General features: G+C 49.4%; 1 protein-coding gene across 1 annotated transcript in view; it reads left to right on the top strand.

The window, feature by feature from the left end:
• LOC308160975 (carboxy-terminal domain RNA polymerase II polypeptide A small phosphatase 1-like) overlaps positions 1-11,809 on the top strand; it is a gene marked incomplete at both ends in the record, with an annotated part of 16,046 nt that extends 4,237 nt beyond the window's left edge. Inside the window, 5 exons of the mRNA XM_080534897.1 lie at positions 3,124-3,225; positions 8,114-8,170; positions 8,792-8,884; positions 10,393-10,578; positions 11,687-11,809. Of these exons, the coding sequence (XP_080391023.1) occupies positions 3,124-3,225; positions 8,114-8,170; positions 8,792-8,884; positions 10,393-10,578; positions 11,687-11,809 (561 nt within the window). The remainder of the gene's footprint in view (positions 1-3,123; positions 3,226-8,113; positions 8,171-8,791; positions 8,885-10,392; positions 10,579-11,686) is intronic.
• Between the last annotated feature and the right edge of the window lie 6,698 nt (positions 11,810-18,507).

The following is an 18,507-nucleotide window of genomic DNA, read 5'->3' as shown; positions in this document are numbered from 1 at the left end:
TGCTACCGGTCCTGCTTCGACGGAGGAGACGTCGACGACTTCATAGAGAAATCTAAACCTCCTGGTGTGAAGGAGGCGCAGTCTAAACCTCCTGGTGTGAAGGAGGCGCAGTCTAAACCTCCTGGTGTGAAGAAGCACTGCGCTACAGAAGAGATCCGTCAGCCTGCCACAGAGGAGGTAGACGAGGAGGAGGCAGCTTCAGGTCCAGGGCTGGTAGGAACCATCTCAGAGGGACATGATGATGATGATGAAGATGATGCTCCCGAAGAAGCACAGGCCTCTGAAAAACACCACGCTGAGGACAATGAGGATGAAGAGGCTGATGATGATGATGATGATGATGATGATTATGATGATGATGATGTTTATGAAGCCTTTGTTACAGAAGAGGATGAGGCTCTGTCCTCTGTCGAGGAGCTCGCTCAGGGACGCCTCCTAGAGGAGACTGACGGATATGAAGCTGGTGAGGACCAGAGTGATGAACCCCTGGAAGCTACTGACGCCTCCTCTACAGAGACAGACACAACTGACGCCTGCTTCTTCTCTACGGAGGAGCAGACCACAGGTCCACTGGCTGCTGAGGAGAGGAACACTCAGGATGTGGAAATCTTGTTGCGAGAAGAATACGATGAGTCTTCTGGTCCTGATGAAAGAGGTGAAAGGTCACACACTCAGGAGGAAACCCCTGCTGCTGACTCCTCCACTGAGGAAGATACAGAAGGAGTGTTATCAAACGTGTGTACAGGGAGAGAGCCCTATTGGTCACATTGTACAGAGATAGAACCCTATTGGTCGTGTTCAGAGGACGTAGCGGCCTACGACGCCTGTGTAGAGGACTACTACGCCTATGGGATTACAGCGTTCTCGGACCAGCAGGTGAACAGGTTCTGTTCTTCTGAAGGACGTTCTCCTCCTCCTCGTCAGTCTGTCAGAGGAAACGCTGACGAACGTGACGGTTCTGACCCGAGAACCGCAGAGGAGAGGGAGAGGGAGGAGGAAAGCAAAAAAACTAAAAAGTTTGAAATTATTAAAGGGATTGAGCTGAACGGAGACATTCAAGCGTCCCTGCCCGGCCCTGCCTCCCCTCCCTCCCCCTCTCCCTCCCCCTCCCCCTCTCCCTCCTCCGCTGAGGAGTCGTCGCAGAAGGAGCCGCCGCCGGTGACGCTCTCGATACACAGCGTGTTGTGTCAGGCGGTGCGGCCGACCCAGACAGGTACTAAAGCCTCTGGTGACGCGGAACACAGAGGAAGGGAGGATGAGGAAGGAGGAGTAGACATTCACGCCTCCGTAAAGATGACCACGACGGAGGAGGAGGACAGGGCAGTGGACCAGAGCCAGGAGAAGGAGGAGGAGGAGGAGGAGGAGGAGGCCCCAGAGCCGTGTGACTGTGAACACTGCGTCCCTCCTCCAGACCAGGTACGACCCCCCCCCACCCCCCCCGTTCTGCTGGGAGCCGGGGCTGCTGGGAGATTTAGAGTCATGTGCTTTCACGTTTCTGATGTGTGGCGATATGAAGGTCTGGCATGGTGTGAGTGACGTCAGAGTGAAACGTGTTTGTTGTTGCTGTTTTGTCTTGATGTGTAAGTAAGTAAGTAAACCAGTAAACAAAGAGTCCAAAAGACGTCCTCAGGGAAGCTGGAATGTGGGTGTCTTTCTAGGACGTCCAGGTGACGTCTCTAGGACATCTTATGGACTACAGAATCGTCTTCTGTAGTCCATAAAACGTCCTAAAGATGTCATAAGGATGTCCTAGAAAGACGTCATCTGAACCCACATTCCGGCTTCCCTGAGGACGTCTTTTGGACTCTTTGTTTACTGTGAAGTAAAGCTTTATTTACGCAGCACCTTTCATACAAGAAATGCAGCTCAAAATGCTTTACAACAGGAATTAAAACATAAAGTGAATATAAAAACAGACACAAGCATAAAATGAATATAAAAGCAGGGGAAAACTGTAAAAAGAAAAGGTGAAGATTAAATACAAAAAAACGAACAATGTACAACCTCTGCCTTAACGCTTAGTAACCGCTATCCATCCACTCATCAGTAGAATACCTTTCCCTATCCATCTCATCTCCCTACCTTATACAGTCTTTCTGTACCACCAGCGCCCCAAACATCAGTTTTGTTGAAAAGGTCACATCATCTCAGGTCTCCTCATGTGTGTCCTGACTGATGGTGTTGCCTGATGGTGTTGATGGTGGAGGCCTGACTGGGCGTTCAGTAGAGGGCTGTGCTTTGGCTTCGTATTGAGGGTTTGACTGAACACTCAGCTGCCGCGGCTTGGTGTTCATGTCAACCTTTACTGGCCGTCTGATCCACTCTGATCACCATGACAACGTCACGCTGCTTTCTGGGGAGGCTAGGCCCTGCTCCGGACCGCCTGTCCAGGACAGGACAGGGCCCTGACTAACTGCTGAGGGAAGGGCTGTAGCTAATGGTCGCCCGGCCTCACAGCCTCACGCCAGGCCTCTGACGTCATGCTAATGTCTTGTTGTTGTTGTTGTATTTCTGCATGATGTCATGATGTCATGATGTCATGATGTCATGATGTCAACACACAAAGACGTTGTATCTTTATCTTACGTATTGATTGTAAGTCGCTTTGGAATAAGGCGTCTGCTAAATGCCAAAAATGTAAAAATGTAAATGTTATCATGTTTACAGACTTCAGTCAACTGCAGATTAGATGTTGTCATGTCTATTGTGATTGACGTGCCCTCCCATTTGTCCCCCCCCCCTGTGTGCCCTCCCCTGTGTAACCCCCCCCCCCGTGTAACCCCCCCTGTGTGCCCTCCCCTGTGTAACCCCCCTGTGTGCCCTCCCCTGTGTAACCCCCCCTGTGTGCCCTCCCCTGTGTATCCCCCCTGTGTGCCCTCCCCTGTGTAACCCCCCTGTGTGCCCTCCCCTGTGTAACCCCCCTGTGTGCCCTCCCCTGTGTAACCCCCCTGTGTGCCCTCCCCTGTGTAACCCCCCCTGTGTGCCCTCCCCTGTGTAACCCCCCCTGTGTGCCCTCCCCTGTGTAACCCCCCTGTGTGCCCTCCCCTGTGTAACCCCCCTGTGTGCCCTCCCCTGTGTAACCCCCCTGTGTGCCCTCCCCTGTGTATCCCCCCCCCCCCCCAGGTCTCAGTGGAGCCCCTTCTGCCACAGCTGGAGTCGGAGGACGCCGGGCGGGTCTGTGTGGTGATCGACCTGGACGAGACCCTGGTGCACAGCTCCTTCAAGGTGAGCTGAGCCTCTGACCCTGACCCTAACCCTGACCCTGATACTAACCCTGACCCTGATACTAACCCTGACCCTGTCCCTAACCCTGAACCTGTGACACTAACCCTGACTCTAACCCTGACCCTGAACCCAGCCCCACCCACGTTTCATCGATGGGGGGGGGGCGTGTTTTCGATTGACGGGTGGTAGCTTGCGGTAAATCGTTAGCGAGGCGGTAGATGGACATTCATGTTTATTAAGAAAACATTCAGGGCTCCCAGATGCCCAGGGCTAACCCTGACCCTGACCCTAACCCTGACCAGTTTAAGGCAAGTTTATTTGTATAGAACATTTCATACAACAGGGGCAATTCAAAGTGCTTTACATACATTATTTAAAAATACAGCAAGAGGAGCATAAGAAAATAAGTTTACTCCTGATCTGGTAGCCAGTTGGTTCCAGTTGGGTTAGTAAATGTCCACAGCAGATCAGGTTAACCAGGGCCGTGTCATCTGTGAACACTGGTCAACACTCCTGTAGGAGGGGGGGGGGCTGGGGGGGCTGGGGGGGCTGGGGGGGGGCTGGGGGGGGGGCTGGGGGGGGGCTGGGGGGGGCTGGGGGGGGTCAGGGTGTTGGAACACTGGTCAACAATCCTGTAGGAGGGGGTGCGGGGGGGGGGGTCAGGGTGTTGATGCCCTGAGTGGGTGTAATCTTTCAGACTGACAGGGTTGTGGTCCCGCGGGGGAGGGCCGGGGGGGGGGGGGGGCAGGGTGACAGGGCTGTGGGCCTCACCGCAGGTTGCCGTGGTCACGGCGCGCCCTCACCGTCACCTGATAGGACCACAGGTGCACTCTGGGTCACAACACGACTGGACTTAGTGTTAGGACTAGTCCCAGGGTTAGTGTTAGGACTAGTCCCAGGGTTAGTGTTAGGACTAGTCCCAGGGTTAGTGTTAGGACTAGTCCCAGGGTTAGTGTTAGGACTAGTCCCAGGGTTAGTGTTAGGACCAGTCCCAGGGTTAGTGTTAGTCCCAGGGTTAGTGTTAGTCCCAGCGTTAGTGTTAGGACTAGTCCCAGGGTTAGTGTTAGTCCCAGGGTTAGTGTTAGGACTAGTCCCAGGGTTAGTGTTAGTCCCAGGGTTAGTGTTAGGACTAGTCCCAGGGTTAGTGTTAGTCCCAGGGTTAGTGTTAGGACTAGTCCCGAGGTGTCTTGTGGATGAGAGTAATTTTTACCAGCCTCATAACATATTTACACTTATATAAATATTCAAGCCAATAGCCTCCCTGCAGCGCAGCGCCCCCTCCCACCCTAACCCCTCCTAACCCCCTCCCTGAGCGTCTGGTTTCATATGCCCCCCCCCCCCCCCCAGAGGAAGTCTGACCCCCCCCCCCCCCCCCCCAGAGGAAGTCTGACCCCCCCCCCCCCCCCCCCCCCCCAGAGGTTGTCGGACCGCCCCCCTAAAGGCTTCCAGGTCAGATGTAAGCCTTTAGACTGTTCCAGGTCAAATGTAAGCCTTTAGACTGTTCCAGGTCAGATGTAAGCCTTTAGACTGTTCCAGGTCAAATGTAAGCCTTTAGACTGTTCCAGGTCAGATGTAAGCCTTTAGACTGGTCCAGGTCAGATGTAAGCCTTTAGACTGTTCCAGGGTCAGATGTAAGCCTTTAGACTGGTCCAGGTCAGATGTAAGCCTTTAGACTGGTCCAGGGTCAGATGTAAGCCTTTAGACTGTTCCAGGGTCAGATGTAAGCCTTTAGACTGTTCCAGGGTCAGATGTAAGCCTTTAGACTGTTCCAGGGTCAAATGTAAGCCTTTAGACTGTTCCAGGTCAGATGTAAGCCTTTAGACTGGTCCAGGGTCAGATGTAAGCCTTTAGACTGGTCCACGGTCAGATGTAAGCCTTTAGACTGGTCCAGGGTCAGATGTAAGCCTTTAGACTGGTCCAGGTCAGATGTAAGCCTTTAGACTGGTCCAGGGTCAGATGTAAGCCTTTAGACTGGTCCAGGGTCAGATGTAAGCCTTTAGACTGGTCCAGGGTCAGATGTAAGCCTTTAGACTGTTCCAGGGTCAGATGTAAGCCTTTAGACTGGTCCACGGTCAGATGTAAGCCTTTAGACTGGTCTAGATGACCTTGTGGGGCCATAAACTTGGAGGGGGGGGAAGCGGGGGGGAGGGGGAAGGGGAGGGGGGGGGGTCACGGGGGCCGATGGCTTCATAGGGTCGTAAATGAGCGTTGAGTTGACATTGATGTCTCAAGTTCTATCAATTTCTCAAAAAGACACCTGTGTGTCTGTGTGACACCTGACCTGTGACTCTTAATCATCTTTAAAGGGTATATGGGGAGGCTGGTGGACACACAACTGCACATGGACACACACACACACACACACACACACGCACACGCACACACACCTGTACATGGACACACACACACACACACACACCTGTACATGGACACACACACACACACCTGTACATGGACACACACACACACACACCTGTACATGGCGAGGCTGGGACACACACACGTGTCAAACCATTCTGCCCTCCATTCCAACATTCCCCCAGCAGCACGGAGTCCCGGCCACGGCGTGGAGATAAATCATCTGTGTTATGGACGTTGTCCAGTTTGTTCTCCTGATAGAGGGGGCAGATGATAGAGGGGGCAGATGATAGAGGGGGCAGATGGGGCCGTTTGACCTACAGACTGTTATTTCTGAAGCGCCGAGTCCGCAGTTTAACCAAGTAACCAAGTAACCAAGTTTCATTTTGTACTCGCTGTTAAAATCCCATAAAAAGTGTTTTTTACGATTTTACTCCAAATTATTAACGTCCAGGTGTTCTCTGAGGGAAATGATTGGAACGTTTACATTGTTACGTTTTTGAGAGCAAGACTGAGATCATTCTATTTGCCAACACTTAACTGACACTTGACACTGACTCAACGTCAGAAAGTCTGCTCCTCAGTCAGAAATCTTGGAGTGATTTTTGACAGTGACTTCAAATTCACCAAGCAGGTCTGCTCTGTGGCCACCTCAGACTCAGGGCCTATCTTCTGCAGAAGGACCTAGAGAAGGTGATCCATGCCTTCATTAGAGAAGGTGATCCATGCCTTCATTACAACCCGGCTGGATAACTGCAACTTATTGTATGTTGGCATCGACCAGTCTCTGCTCTGTCGGCTGCAGCTAGTCCAAATGCTGCTGCTCGACTACTCACCAGTACTAAGAAGCATGACCACATAACCCCAATCCTGTCTTCACTCCACTGGCTCCCCGTCCGCTTCTGTATCGATTTTAAAAGACTATTGATTGTTTTTATAACAGGGAGGCTCCCCCGTACTTGGCTGACCTCTTGTGCCACCATACCCCATCCAGAGCCCTTAGGTCAGCTGACCAGCTGCTGCTGGAGGTCCCTAGGACCAGACTCAGAACCAGAGGGGATAGAGCCTTTTCTAAGGCAGCCCCTAGGCTCTGGAATAGCCTCCCCCTCCACGTCAGATCTGCCCAGAGCGTTGAGGCTTTTAATTAAATTAGCTAAGACGTACCTTTTCTCCCTGGCCTTTGACCTGAGGTGAGCCTGCCTCCCGACAACTGCACTTTTTGTACTTTTATTTCCAGAGTTAGACCAGGGTTAGACTAGGGTTAGGACCAGGGTTAGAACCAGGGTTAGACCAGGGTTAGGACCAGGGTTAGGACCAGGGTTAGGACCAGGGTTAGAACCAGGGTTAGACCAGGGTTAGGACCAGGGTTAGAACCAGGGTTAGACCAGGGTTAGGACCAGGGTTAGGACCAGGGTTAGGACCAGGGTTAGACCAGGGTTAGGACCAGGGTTAGACCAGGGTTCGACCAGGGTTAGGACCAGGGTTAGGACCAGGGTTAGGACCAGGGTTAGACCAGGGTTAGACCAGGGTTAGGACCAGGATTAGAACCAGGGTTAGATCAGAGTTAGACCAGGGTTAGGACCAGGGTTATTTATAATAGAGAAACTGTACAGGGGGGTAGAGGAGGTGAAGAGGTCTGTACAGGGAGGTAGAGGGGATGAGGAGGTCTGTACAGGGGGGTAGAGGGGATGAGGAGGTCTGTACAGGAGGGTAGAGGGGATGAGGAGGTCTGTACAGGGGGGTAGAGGGGATGAGGTGGTCTGTACAGGGGGGTAGAGGGGATGAGGAGGTCTGTACAGGGGGGTAGGGGGGATGAGGAGGTCTGTACAGGGGGGTAGAGGGGGTGTAGAGGTCTGTACAGGGGGGTAGAGGGGATGAGGAGGTCTGTACAGGGGGGTAGAGGGGATGAGGAGGTCTGTACAGGAGGGTAGAGGGGATGAGGAGGTCTGTACAGGGGGGTAGAGGGGATGAGGAGGTCTGTACAGGAGGGTAGAGGGGATGAGGAGGTCTGTACAGGGGGGTAGAGGGGATGAGGAGGTCTGTACAGGGGGGTAGAGTCGATGAGGAGGTCTGTACAGGGGGGTAGAGGGGATGAGGAGGTCTGTACAGGGGGGTAGAGGGGATGAGGAGGTCTGTACAGGGGGGTAGAGGGGATGAGGAGGTCTGTACAGGGGGGTAGAGGGGATGAGGAGGTCTGTACAGGGGGTTAGAGGGGATGAGGAGGTCTGTACAGGGGGGTAGAGAGGATGAGGAGGGGATGAGGAGGTCTGTACAGTGGGGTAGAGGGGATGAGGAGGTCTGTACAGGGGGGTAGAGGGCATGAGGAGGTCTGTACAGGGGGGTAGAGGGGATGAGGAGGTCTGTACAGGGGGGTAGAGGGGATGAGGAGGTCTGTACAGGGGGGTAGAGGGGATGAGGAGGTCTGTACAGAGGGGTAGAGGGGATGAGGAGGGGATGAGGAGTCAGGGGATGTGTTTGGAGCCATGGGTTCTCTGTTCTGACTCATGGGGTCTGCTCTTGTCTTTTCCAGCCCGTGGACAACCCAGACTTTATCATTCCAGTGGAGATCGATGGGACCGTTCACCAGGTGAGAACAGTTTCACTTTACACAAACACACAAAGTTTCTTCTGGAACTTAATGTTCTAGTTTTACAGTTGGCAGTCACAGTCCTTACAGGCTGCCTGGCTTGTGACAGGTCCTGTCATCCAAACGGGTTAGAAAGACTGATGTTCCGCTAGTGCTAGCGGAAGGCGCTAGTGCTAATGTGCTAAGCTAGCAGCCTGACAGGGCAGCATCCCTCCCTTCTGACGTGTCCTAGCAGCAGGTGGGGGGGCAGTCAGGGTGGGGGGGGGGACAGTCAGGGTGGGGAGGGGGGGGGCTATTTCAGAGGCCTGACCAAGAAATGCTGGCTGGCTTCTCAGAACTCACTGGCCATCAATCTGACCAGGGGGGGCCTGGAGGCCTGACAGGGGGGGGGGGGCATGGCTGGGCAGGGCGGGGGTCGACGTGAGGCTGGACACCCAGGGTGGGGGGAGCATGGCTGGGCAGGGCGGGGGTCGACGTGAGGCTGGACACCCAGGGTGGGGGCGGGACAGTCAGGATGGGGTATAGGGGACAGTTAGGATGACTTCTGCCGCCCCCCCTCTCCCCTTCTCCAGTCCAGGTGTACTTACCCCCTTTCTTATGCCCCCCCCCGCCCCCCTCCAGGTATATGTGTTGAAGCGGCCCCACGTAGACGAGTTCCTGAGGAGGATGGGCGACATGTTTGAGTGTGTCCTGTTCACCGCCAGCCTGGCCAAGGTGAGGCCACACATCACCTAACATCATCTAACCCTGACACCTAACATGATCTAACACATCATCACATACATACATCTGTCATATACAGTGGCGTAGCGCAAAATCCCGGGGCCCCCCCGCAAGGTGGCGGCGGGGGCCCTTTCGCAACGGAGTAAAAAAAAAAAAAAAAAAAAACGCAATATGCACTCTACATTCTAAATGCTTGACTTAGCAAAAGGTACAAACAGGTGAGAGCAATAGCCTATAACTAAAACCAAATGGTATACTACACTACATCAGTAGAATGTATTATAAGTAGAATAGTACAAGCTTTATTTCTTTTAACAAAGTGTGGTGTGCACAGCAGTGTGATATCTGTAAACATATCTGTAGACTCTCCGCTAAGGGTTGCCAGATGGGATTGAGAATTGCCAACCTAACCAATCTAAAAACTTCTAAATCCACCAAAAACCAGCCCATCTGGCAACCCTGTCTCCGCTGCATCAGAGTCTACTTGTTGCGTAAAATTGGCCAGGGTTAGTCAAATCCTTTGTTGGACATCTCGTATATTGGTATATTGTGGCATTTCTTTACTGTTTGCCATCTGGTCTAGGAATACCCAGGGAGACGCAGACAGCAGAAGTAGATTAGAATAGTAGAAAAGAAAAAAGAAACAGCTATATATAGCCTAACCATGCTGAATTACAGTATGTACCTGTATGATGCACTGACAGCCTGTGACTGTGAACCTGGCCGGACCCTGCCCTTCTGCCTGAGTTTGAGTATGATGCTGCCCAAATAAATGTTATTGTTTAGTGCTGTACGCTTTCGTGGTATTATATTGTGTGAATTATCATCTGTATGTTGTTTTTCTTTCACTCGACTAACCGCCGAGATAATACTTGAGACATGTACTTCCGTAAACATACATTTTTTATTTGATTTTTTTACAATATCGGACCGACAGTCCCACATATAGCGGCTATAATGTCCGAATAGAGAATCTACCACCACCTAAAGAATGCTTATTGTACTTTGTATTATATTTTCGCTTGCTCATTTTCCTTGTGTCTCGCTGCCTACGTTTGACGTCAAAGTCATGTTGCTATTGGATACGGCTAACTATGTATATATTTTTAAATATAGGCCTATATATTAAAATTAAGGTTGACACAATGAAGGGCCACTTATTTTCTTTATTTTATATTTTTTTAAATTATAAAATTTGGATCCAATGTTAGGGGGCCCCCTAGTGGCTGGGGCCCCCCCGCGGTGCGTCGCTTGCGGGCCCGTCCGCTACGCCACTGGTCATATACATATACTATATATCTATATATATAAACTCCTCAAAAAAAGTTCGGAAACAACTTTCAACCAGGATCATGCATTCGCGGAATGAGCAACACAGCTAAACGTGTAAAAAGAAATGTGCACCTACCATAACGTGTGTGTGTGTGTGTGTGTCTCTGTGTGTGTGTGTGTGTGTGTGTGTGTGTGTGTGTGTGTGTCTCTGTGTGTGTGTGTGTCAGTATGCGGACCCCGTGTCGGACCTGCTGGACCGGGCCGGGGCGTTCCAGAGCCGGCTGTTCAGGGAGGCGTGTGTGTTCCACCAGGGCTCCTACGTCAAGGACCTGGACCGCCTGGGCCGCCCGCTCAGCAGGCTGCTGATCCTGGACAACAGCCCCGCCTCCTACACCTTCCACCCCCACAACGCTGTACGTACCTCTACACCTTCCACCCCCACAACGCTGTACGTACCTGGCCCTGACCCTAACACTGACCCTGGCCCTGACCCTGACCCTGACCCTCCTACACCTTCCACCCCCACAACGCTGTACGTACCCTACGACCCTAACACTAACCCTGACCCTGACCCTAACCCTGACCCTGACCCTGACCCTGACCCTGACCCTAACCCTGACCCTGACCCTGACCCTGACCCTGACCCTGACCCTGACCCTGACCCTAACCCTGACCCTAACCCTGACCCTGACCCTGACCCTAACCCTGACCCTGACCCTGACCCTGACCCTAACCCTGACCCTGACCCTAACCCTGACCCTGACCCTAACCCTAACCCTGACCCTGACCCTGACCCTGACCCTGACCCTCACCCTGACCCTGACCCTGACCCTGACCCTAACCCTGACCCTGACCCTGACCCTGACCCTGACCCTAACCCTGACCCTGACCCTGACCCTAACCCTGACCCTAACCCTGACCCTGACCCTGACCCTGACCCTGACCCTGACCCTAACCCTGACCCTGACCCTAACCCTGACCCTGACCCTGACCCTGACCCTAACCCTGACCCTGACCCTGACCCTGACCCTGACCCTGACCCTGACCCTGACCCTAACCCTGACCCTGACCCTGACCCTGACCCTAACCCTAACCCTGACCCTGACCCTGACCCTGACCCTGACCCTAACCCTGACCCTGACCCTGACCCTAACCCTGACCCTAACCCTGACCCTAACCCTGACCCTAACCCTGACCCTGACCCTGACCCTGACCCTAACCCTGACCCTGACCCTAACCCTGACCCTGACCCTGACCCTGACCCTAACCCTGACCCTGACCCTGGCCCTGACCCTGACTCTGACTCTGACTCTGACCCTTACACTGACCCTGACCCTGACCCCAACCCTGACTCTGAGTAACCCTGACCCTGACGTACCTCAACATAGCATCTACCATAGCACCTAGCATAATATCTAACAGCTGATGTCCTCTGTAGCTGTCCTGATGTGTCTCCCCCCCGCCCCCGCCCCCGCCTCCCCCCCCCCCCGCCCCTCCCCCGCCCCTCCCCCCCTCCCCCAGGTCCCTGTGGGCTCCTGGTTTGATGACACGTCCGACACAGAGCTGCTGGACCTGCTGCCCGTCTTCGAGAGGCTCAGCAGAGCTGACGACGTGTACGACGTCCTGAAGACCGCCAGCAGCTAACACCATAGCATCTAGCATAGCATACACCATAGCATCTAGCATAGTATACACCATAGCACCTAGCATAGCATATACCATAGCATCTAGCATAGCATACACCATAGCACCTAGCATAGCATATACCATAGCATCTAGCATAGCATATACCATAGCATCTAGCATAGCATATACCATAGCATCTAGCATAGCATATATCATAGCATCTAGCATAGCATATACCATAGCATCTAGCATAGCATATATCATAGCATCTAGCATAGCATATACCATAGCATCTAGCATAGCATATACCATAGCACCTTGTATAGCATATACCATAGCATCTAGCATAGCATATACCATAGCACCTTGTATAGCATATACCATAGCATCTAGCATAGCATACACCATAGCATCTAGCATAGCATACACCATAGCATCTAGCATAGCATACACCATAGCATCTAGCATAGCATATACCATAGCACCTTGTATAGCATATACCATAGCATCTAGCATAGCATACACCATATCTACCACCAGCTAACACAGACACCTGGGGCCTCATTTATAGAAAGTACTTAGATCAAATGTTGATCTTACCCGTGTCGTACGTAGAAAACCACGTCAACGTAGTGATTTATACAATTCCAACGTGAGTCGATTTGACCGTGGAAACGATCGTAGCTCTAAGTCGGGTATTGATTGACCTTGCGTACCCACATTACCTACTGGTTATGCGGAGTTATTACAGGCATGTGAGCCGTACTGCCTACTGTAATTCATGCAAGTGGCTCGTAATAAAATTAACGATGTTGTTATCAGCCGAGAAAATGAGTTTAATTCAAGATTTAAAGGGAACTGATGTTTATGATTGTATTTCAGTCTTTGAGGGGCGATAAAAACAGTCAAAATCGTCCCCCTTCTAAAACGGCCATCCCCTCTTTCCATACTTTATGTCATTTTATCAATGAACGTGGTATTACTGCTATTTCAAGGTGCGAGGGGGCACGCACACATGCAATGACATTTTTACCAAGTTACTGACACTGAAGTCACTGATGCTGAGGGGATGCTAAAATTGTCCTCATATGATAAAATCCACCACCTCCCCTGATTTTCTTTTTACAACTTGAGTAGCCTACTGAGTATAAGCATGTGCCTGGTTAGTTGTCATGATCAAACGTTACAAATGCAACTTACCGAGAAGCCACCCTTCGCTGCCCTCTCCCGCTTCCAGACTACCCTATATTATAGCACTTGGCTTAATTCAGCCGCAATAATTGAGCCGCTATCACAGGGCGTTAATACAAACCTCATTCACCTGCGTTCATTTTACCTGCGTTGGTATTTATAGGAGGAAGCACGTACTCTATTTTAAACCATCGCAGCCCGTTTTATAAATAATGCTTACGTCCGTTTAGAAAAATGTGCTTACGTGAAAGTCAAAGATGACGTTCAAGTACTTTTTTTATAAATGAGGCCCCAGCTAACACAGATACCTAGCATAGCACCTATCATAGCATCTAACACAGACATCAACAACAACATCACCTGTCGCCATGGGAACATAGAGGCTGAAGGACCAGTGAGTCTCATCTTCATCTTCATCATCTTCTAACTTACATCATCTTCATCATCATCTAACTTACATCATCTTCATCATCATCTAACTTACATCATCTTCATCATCATCTAACTTACATCATCTTCATCATCTACCCTACATGAGATGCATCAGAGAGGAGAGGAGGAACTGTTAGGAACTTAAGCGACAATCATTCAATCAAAAGTGTCTGATCTGTCATTTAGGAACTGCAATCATTTTAGCTTTTTTTGTCTATTTTGCCAACAAGACCTTGATTCACTACAATGTGCCTGAAGGAAGTGCTGTCTCAGCACAGGAAGTGCCATCATCAATCAATACAGGAAGTACTTTCATCAACACAGGAAGTGCTATCATTACAACACGCTTGCAGAAGTGACAGCGCTGCCATGCAGGCGCAGGAAGCTGTTTAAAGACTTTGAACTGAGAAGCTCGGCCTCCCGGTTCACCACGGATGAGGACAGTCATGATCTGCCATCACATTGTATCTGTCGTGATATTAACTTTCTTTATCACAATTTAGACCTTGAAAATACTGGAATCGTCAGTCACGCGTCACTCCCCAGGCCTTGATCAGGATTGGTCAAACACGTACTGAGCTGAGCGGAACCAAGACAGAAGCAGGAGAGAGAGAAGCAGGAGAGAGAGGATGCTGTCATCCAGGGGAGAGGCCCAGTAAACAAAGACTCCAAAAGACGTCCTCAGGGAAGCCGGAATGTGGGTTCAGATGACGTCTTATAGGACGTCCAGATGACGTCTTATAGGACGTCCATAACAGGTCTCTCTGGAGCCACAGAGTTAGCACTAGAACAGCCATGGAGTGGTCATTTAACCCTGTGGGTATATAAATGTTATATCTTTGCACTCGATCAAATTTCAGGACCCTCCTTTCATGACTTTTCCTAGATATGTGCGTTCTACGACCCAGTATCCTTACATTTTTCAAAATCACATCAGGATAAGCTAGCATGAAGATATTTTGCAGTTTTTCTGTGTAGGAGGCAGGCTAATCTACAAGACGCGCCAACTAGTGGTCGTTGTGTGTAAGTAGCAGGTTCACATTCTAAAGACGGCGGCTCTAATAGTAGGTGAAATAGGCACGGCTGTTCTACTGTTAAACACCAGATGGCTGTGGTGGTGATGGTTGTTCTTGTATCAGACATCAGGATTTTAAGCCCTTGTTATGGTTTTTATTTATTTTAACAGTGTTCATTTTACCCATGTTAAAATGTGTCATCATTTTTAATGTTTCTAGTTGAAATGGCCTTGGTGAAACACTAGATGTGCTAACTTGTAATCATGTTGCCTGTGTTGTGCAGGGGACACGGCGTGCCATCTGCTGTGTGTGACTTCTGGTTTCAACACGCAAGTTTCCTCTTTCTAGAACGTGAACTTTGACCTTTGTGTGATCTGGTTCCAGATCACCAGACTAGTGCTGTCATTGACCTGTAGGGGGCAGCGCCACACCACACCTCCTGTGTTACACCTGCTGTCATTGACCTGTAGGGGGCAGCGGCACACCACACCTCCTGTGTTACACCTGCCCCTGTGTGTGACTGCCCCTGTGTGCCTGCATATTAAGATTAATAGAAAAACTGTTTAATTTGACGTAATATACAATACAATGATAATGTGTTTGTTTTTTACTGTATGCAATAAGAGTATGAACTAGTGCCCCCTAGTGGTGAGGCGGGGGCTGACACGTCTATGTGAACTGCTGCTGATCAAGAAGTCTAGAAGCGTTTGTACTTGCAACAATAAAGGCTGTTTTATTGAAACACGTTCATCTTACTACAACGAATGTTGCTCTATGGGGCTAATACAACATGGGAGGGTAATGCTGCTCTATGGGGCTAATACAACATGGTGGGGTAATGCTGCTCTATGGGGCTAATACAACATGGTGGGGTAATGCTGCTCTATGGGGCTAATACAACATGGTGGGGTAATGCTGCTCTATGGAGTTAATACAACATGGTGTAAGTGGGGTTATTGTATGTGGGCTAAGTGATCATTACATGATCTTTTGCACTCGTAAAAAACATAAACCCAAGGCTGGCGGTCATAAAACTGTAACCACTAGATCCCTTAAATCCTATTCTAGTGAGGCCTTAAACCATAAACTGGAGAATCAAGACTGGTTAGATGAACTAAAATGCACACAGGTTGAAGAGGCATGGCTAGGTTTCAAAACCAAATTCCTAAATATTATTGACAGTATAGCCCCCATGAGAACCACCAGGGTTAAAGCCCGATCGGAACCATGGATGAATTCGGACATTCTAAATGCTATGAAAGTCAGAGACCTAAAATGCTCTGAAGTTCAAAAATGCAAATCAAAATTAGTGAAACACTTAAACGAAGATCACAAAACCCACTTTGAGAAAATTAAAAAACAATGCAACAAACTATGCAATCAGGTAATTACCATGACCAAATCTGCTAAGAAAGAATACCTCGATAACAAAATCGAAGAAAACTTAAACAAACCACGTGACCTTTGGAAGCTACTTAATAGCCAACTAGGTTGCAGTCAAAAACTCAAAACCAGGTCTACAAACATCAGCATAAAATCTGGTGATTCTCTCCTTACAGACAAGCTGGATGTGGCTAAGTGCTTAAACACTTTCTTTACAACCATAGCCACTAAATTAGTTAACAATCTACCACCCCACTCAGGGCGTTATGGTGTAGAGCACATCCGTGCGTTCTACAATAAACTGGGTGTACGCAATGATGATTTTAAACTCTCCATGGTGTCAAACGATGAGGTGTTTAAAAAGCTAGGCGCTCTACACTCAGAAAAGGCCACGGGCCATGACAATATTCCAGCCAGATTTCTAAAAGACTCAGCTGCCTCCATTACCCCAATCATCACCCACATAATAAACCTCTCCATCAAACAGGGACACGTCCCCCTTGACTTTAAAATAGCAAGGGTAACCCCACTGTATAAAAAAGGAAGCAAATTAGACCCAGGCAACTACCGACCTGTTTCTATTCTTAATTCCATCTCGAAACTTATGGAAAAAATAGTTTATGAACAGGTCGATAGGTACCTTACCGAAAAAAATCTGATGTATGAATTTCAATCAGGATTCAGAACATCCCATTCCACTGACACATGCCTTCTCTATTTGAACGACCACATCAACCATGAGGTGGACTCGGGCAAGTACTGCGGCATGGTCATGCTGGACCTCCAGAAGGCCTTCGACACAGTAGATCACCACATATTGTTAGATAAACTGAAAGCAATTGGGTTCGATAGAACATCGGTGAGCTGGATGCAATCCTACTTAGAGGGGAGGGAACAGGTGGTTAGTGTGAACGGAACACTGTCCCCCCCCCTCCCAGTGACCTGCGGCGTTCCACAAGGAAGCATATTGGGACCTTTACTGTTCCTAATATATGTGAATGACATGTCATCAGCATGTAATTGCAATTTGTTCCTGTTCGCGGATGACTCGGCTCTGCTGGTCTCTGACAGGGACATATTGCAGGTGGAAAAAGCGCTAAGCACTGAACTGAGTAGAATCTGCATCTGGCTAGCTGACAATAAACTATCAATACACCTAGGTAAAACTGAAACCATCCTATACGGATCCCCATCTAAACTCAGAAAGGCTGAAAATTTTAAAATAAAAGTGGGTAACATTAATATCACAAGAAAAGAGGATATTACATACCTGGGCTCCATCTTAGAGGCAAATCTTTCCGGAGATAAAATGGCAGCAAAAGTAATCAAAAAAGTGAACCATAAAACTAGATTCTTGTACAGGATATCCTCACTTGTCAGTAAAAACACACTGAGGACCCTATCAGGAGCTCTCATTCAATGTCACTTCGACTATGCCGTAACATCATGGTACTATAGAACCACAAAGGCCCATAAAACAAGACTCCAGACAGCCCAAAATAAACTGGTTAGGCTTCTGCTAGGCCTCAACCCTAGGACACATCTAACCGCTGCTCATTTTTTGAGCCTTGATTGGCTACGAGTAGTTGACAGAGTGCAGCAGCTTGCACTGGGCCTGGTCTTCAAGATACGCTACACCACAAAGACACCCAAGTACCTGTCAACATACTTCCAAAAAGTGAACAACGTCCACACATACAACACCAGAGGAAGCTCCACGAACCACGTTCAACCGCGTTGCACCACAAACAAGGGTTTAAACTCGTTTGCAAACTATGCAGTAAAGATGTGGAACGCCCTTCCTATAATCTTAAAGGAGTGCAAAACACTGCCCACCTTCAAAACCACTCTCAAAAAACATTTACAGGAGGCTGCAATCCGTAACTGGACCCTCTAAAACAAAAATCAGATTAAAAGACCCGAACTACCCACTGTACATACTTTGTGTTTTGTCCCCCGCCCCCACCTGTGGTGTATGTCCCCACCTGTCCTACCCGCTGTACATACTTTATGTTTTGTTGTATTGTTCTTCCCATGATGGATGTACGTTTATCTTGTAGATAGTAATAGTTATTTGTCTGTATTATCACGTAGATAGTACTAGTTCTTTTCTTATGTCTGTCTTACATGTAACGATGAATTGAAAATCAAGGACCCCAATTGAAATAAGCCAGTGGCTTTCTTGGGTTTTTATCCTTTTATATTGACCTTGTATGTAATATGTACTTTCATGTACCTACTTCTGCAAACCTTCTAATAAAGTTTTCAATCAATCAAAAATGGGAGGGTAATGGTGCTCTATGGAGCACACTGGTGTTTCTTTGTGTTTTTAATTACCTTTATATGTTCACTCTTTTTTTAGTACTTATAGGGAACAGTTATGTATATAGTACCTACAGCAGGCTCGACTTATTAGAAGTCGGCACGCAAAACGACAGGATAGTTAGGGCGGATTTCCTGGAGCACTACAACATTGACACGGACATAGCCAGGCTACCGGGAGAGCCCTGGTTCACAGTCCCCTCCCTGAGGCGGAGACGCCGGCGGCGGGATCGTAGGAAAAAGCGAGGCCGGAGGGGAGGCCTGCTAGAAAGGCTAAGGAGAAGCCCAAACAAGCCAGCTATTCCAAGCATTTTCCTCTCAAATGTCAGATCCCTGACAAATAAGATGGATGAACTGAGACTACAGGTGGCA

The sequence above is a fragment of the Nansenia antarctica genome (assembly GCF_963989245.1).
Source record: "Nansenia antarctica genome assembly, chromosome: 6".
Taxonomy (NCBI): Eukaryota; Metazoa; Chordata; class Actinopteri; order Argentiniformes; family Microstomatidae; genus Nansenia; species Nansenia antarctica.
This window is presented reverse-complemented; position numbering and strand designations above follow the sequence as displayed.